General features: G+C 36.2%; 1 protein-coding gene across 1 annotated transcript; it reads right to left on the bottom strand.

Moving 5' to 3' along the window:
* Window positions 1–977: 977 nt before the first annotated feature.
* On the bottom strand, window positions 978–1,978 carry LOC100926245 (olfactory receptor 9K2-like). The gene is given in 2 exon segments (XM_012551860.3): window positions 978–1,951; window positions 1,954–1,978. Coding segments are annotated over 2 exon segments (999 nt in total).
* Between the last annotated feature and the right edge of the window lie 272 nt (window positions 1,979–2,250).

Raw genomic sequence — 2,250 nt, 5'->3', positions numbered from 1 at the left:
GATACATTTATATTTGTTAAAGAAATTGACTTAGGTAAAGTTAAAGGTATTTTATCCTAGGATAATAAATAATTATTACAATTGATGAGACCATCTGATTTATTGTTCTTTACAGGTTTGTCATATTTTATATCTCCTTCAGTAGTGGTTGCGGAACCTCCATTTTTAGAACACCAAGTGGTTGAGATTAGTCCATTTCAAATATCCCTAGATCATTTTTGTCCCCATTACTCCAACTCCATACCACACAATTTAATTTATTTTCCAGATAAGTAAATATAGAAGACTAAATAAATGAATAAACATCTAAACAAATATATAGAAAATGTTCCTTCAAATATAGATTATCAATAACTTATAGACCAGACTTGAAGAAACAAATTTTAGACCTGCATATTTAGCAAACAAAATTCTAATCGCCTCTTTATTTATGCAGGGACCAATGGAATCACTCCTCTGACATGAGTTCTATATGTTAAAAAGTGTTTTTCCTCCTGTGGATCTTGAATACTTCATTATCTGGATAAAGTACAAGGCATCAGGAAGGTTTGAATTAAGATTTGGTCTCAGATACTCAGCAACTATGTTTCATTGAACAAGTCATTTAAATGCTTTCTGCCTCAGTTTCTTGTAAAATGGGAATAAAATAATTACATTTCTTTCCCAGGCTGTTGTAAGAATAAAATATCATAATATTTATAAAGTGTCATAAATCTAGAAGCACTATATAAAGTGATAATTATTATCGTTGCTATTATTATTGTTGTTTCTTTGTTTACTGTGGCTTTAAGCAATTAATAAGTTTAGGAGTTATAGCAATTACTGTCCTGAAAGAAAAGTAAATGTAATATGTCTTTATTCCAGTAAGCTTCCAGAAGGAAAATTGGTGATTTGGAGGAGAATCTTTATTTAAAGTTAGCTCAGAGATACAGGATCAACATCTTTTAAATGGGGCCAGATAGTAAGGAAGGAAGAATTTAGAGAAAACCCTTTTTCTCCCATAACATGTTTTTCAGAGCTTCTTTGACATCTTTGTTTCTTAGAGAATAAATCAAAGGATTTAACATTGGAGTAACAATGGTATAGCACAGAGAGGCCACTTTACCCAGCTCTGGGTTACTGGCAGGTGTAAGATACATAAAAGAAACAGTTCCATAGAGCAAACTCACAACCATCAGATGAGACCCACAGGTGGAGAATGCTTTCATTTGTCCTTCAGTGGAACGGATCTTCAGGATAGTAGATATGATATAGATGTAGGACACCATGATGACCATTATTGTGGGCAAAATAATGATGGCAGACAAAGAATATGACACCACCTTGTTAATAAAGACATTAGAACATGAGATCTTCTGTATTGGGCGGGTATCACAGTAAAAAAGATCAATAACATGAGATGCACAGAAGGACATAGTAAAGGTAATGCTTACTTGAAGGATGGAACTGATACAGCCACAAAAGTAAGATCCTGCAACCAGTTGGATGCAGAGGCTTCTTGACATACGGGCAGAATACAGGAGTGGGGAGCAGATGGCTATGAAGCGATCATAGGCCATAGCTGCCAACAGAAAGCCCTCAGTCACAATAAAGAGAGCAAAGAAGAAGAGCTGGGCCACACAGCCTGCAAAGGAGATGGTCTTATTCTCTGAGAGAAAGTTGGCTATGGCTTTGGGTGCCACAGCAGAGGAGTAGGAAAGATCAATAAAAGAGAGATTGCCTAGGAAGAAATACATTGGTGTGTTCAGTCGGGAAGCAGTCAGGATGAGGACAATCATACCAATGTTCCCCAGAAGGACCATGCTATAGGTAAGCAGAAACAAGAAGAAAAGGAGAATTTGAAGCTCTGGGCGGACTTGGAAGCCTATGAGAATGAATTCATTCACTTCTGAGTGGTTGCTTATCCCCCTGTCACCCATGGTAGAGATCTGCTGAGAGGCAAGGTCAAGAAATGAATTCTCATTTTTGATCCTGACATTATTACCACTGACAAACATTCATTTGATACCACTAAATACCTGTCAAACATCTGATTTAATTTACATCATAGTTTAGATAAATTTATATACTGTGCATCATTACATTAGGGGATGGAGCATGCTCAGCTTTGCCATTCCTGGTGACATTTCAAGAGAATATGCAGATAGTCTTTGCTGGACTCTAGTCACTTATATGCTTGTGCATATTTAGAAACTGGATGGGAAATAAGGTTAACGCTCTCTGATCTATCTTATTCTCCAGATAGCTCTT

This window comes from Sarcophilus harrisii, chromosome 5, assembly GCF_902635505.1.
Source record: "Sarcophilus harrisii chromosome 5, mSarHar1.11, whole genome shotgun sequence".
In the NCBI taxonomy this organism is placed as follows: domain Eukaryota; kingdom Metazoa; phylum Chordata; class Mammalia; order Dasyuromorphia; family Dasyuridae; genus Sarcophilus; species Sarcophilus harrisii.
This window is presented reverse-complemented; position numbering and strand designations above follow the sequence as displayed.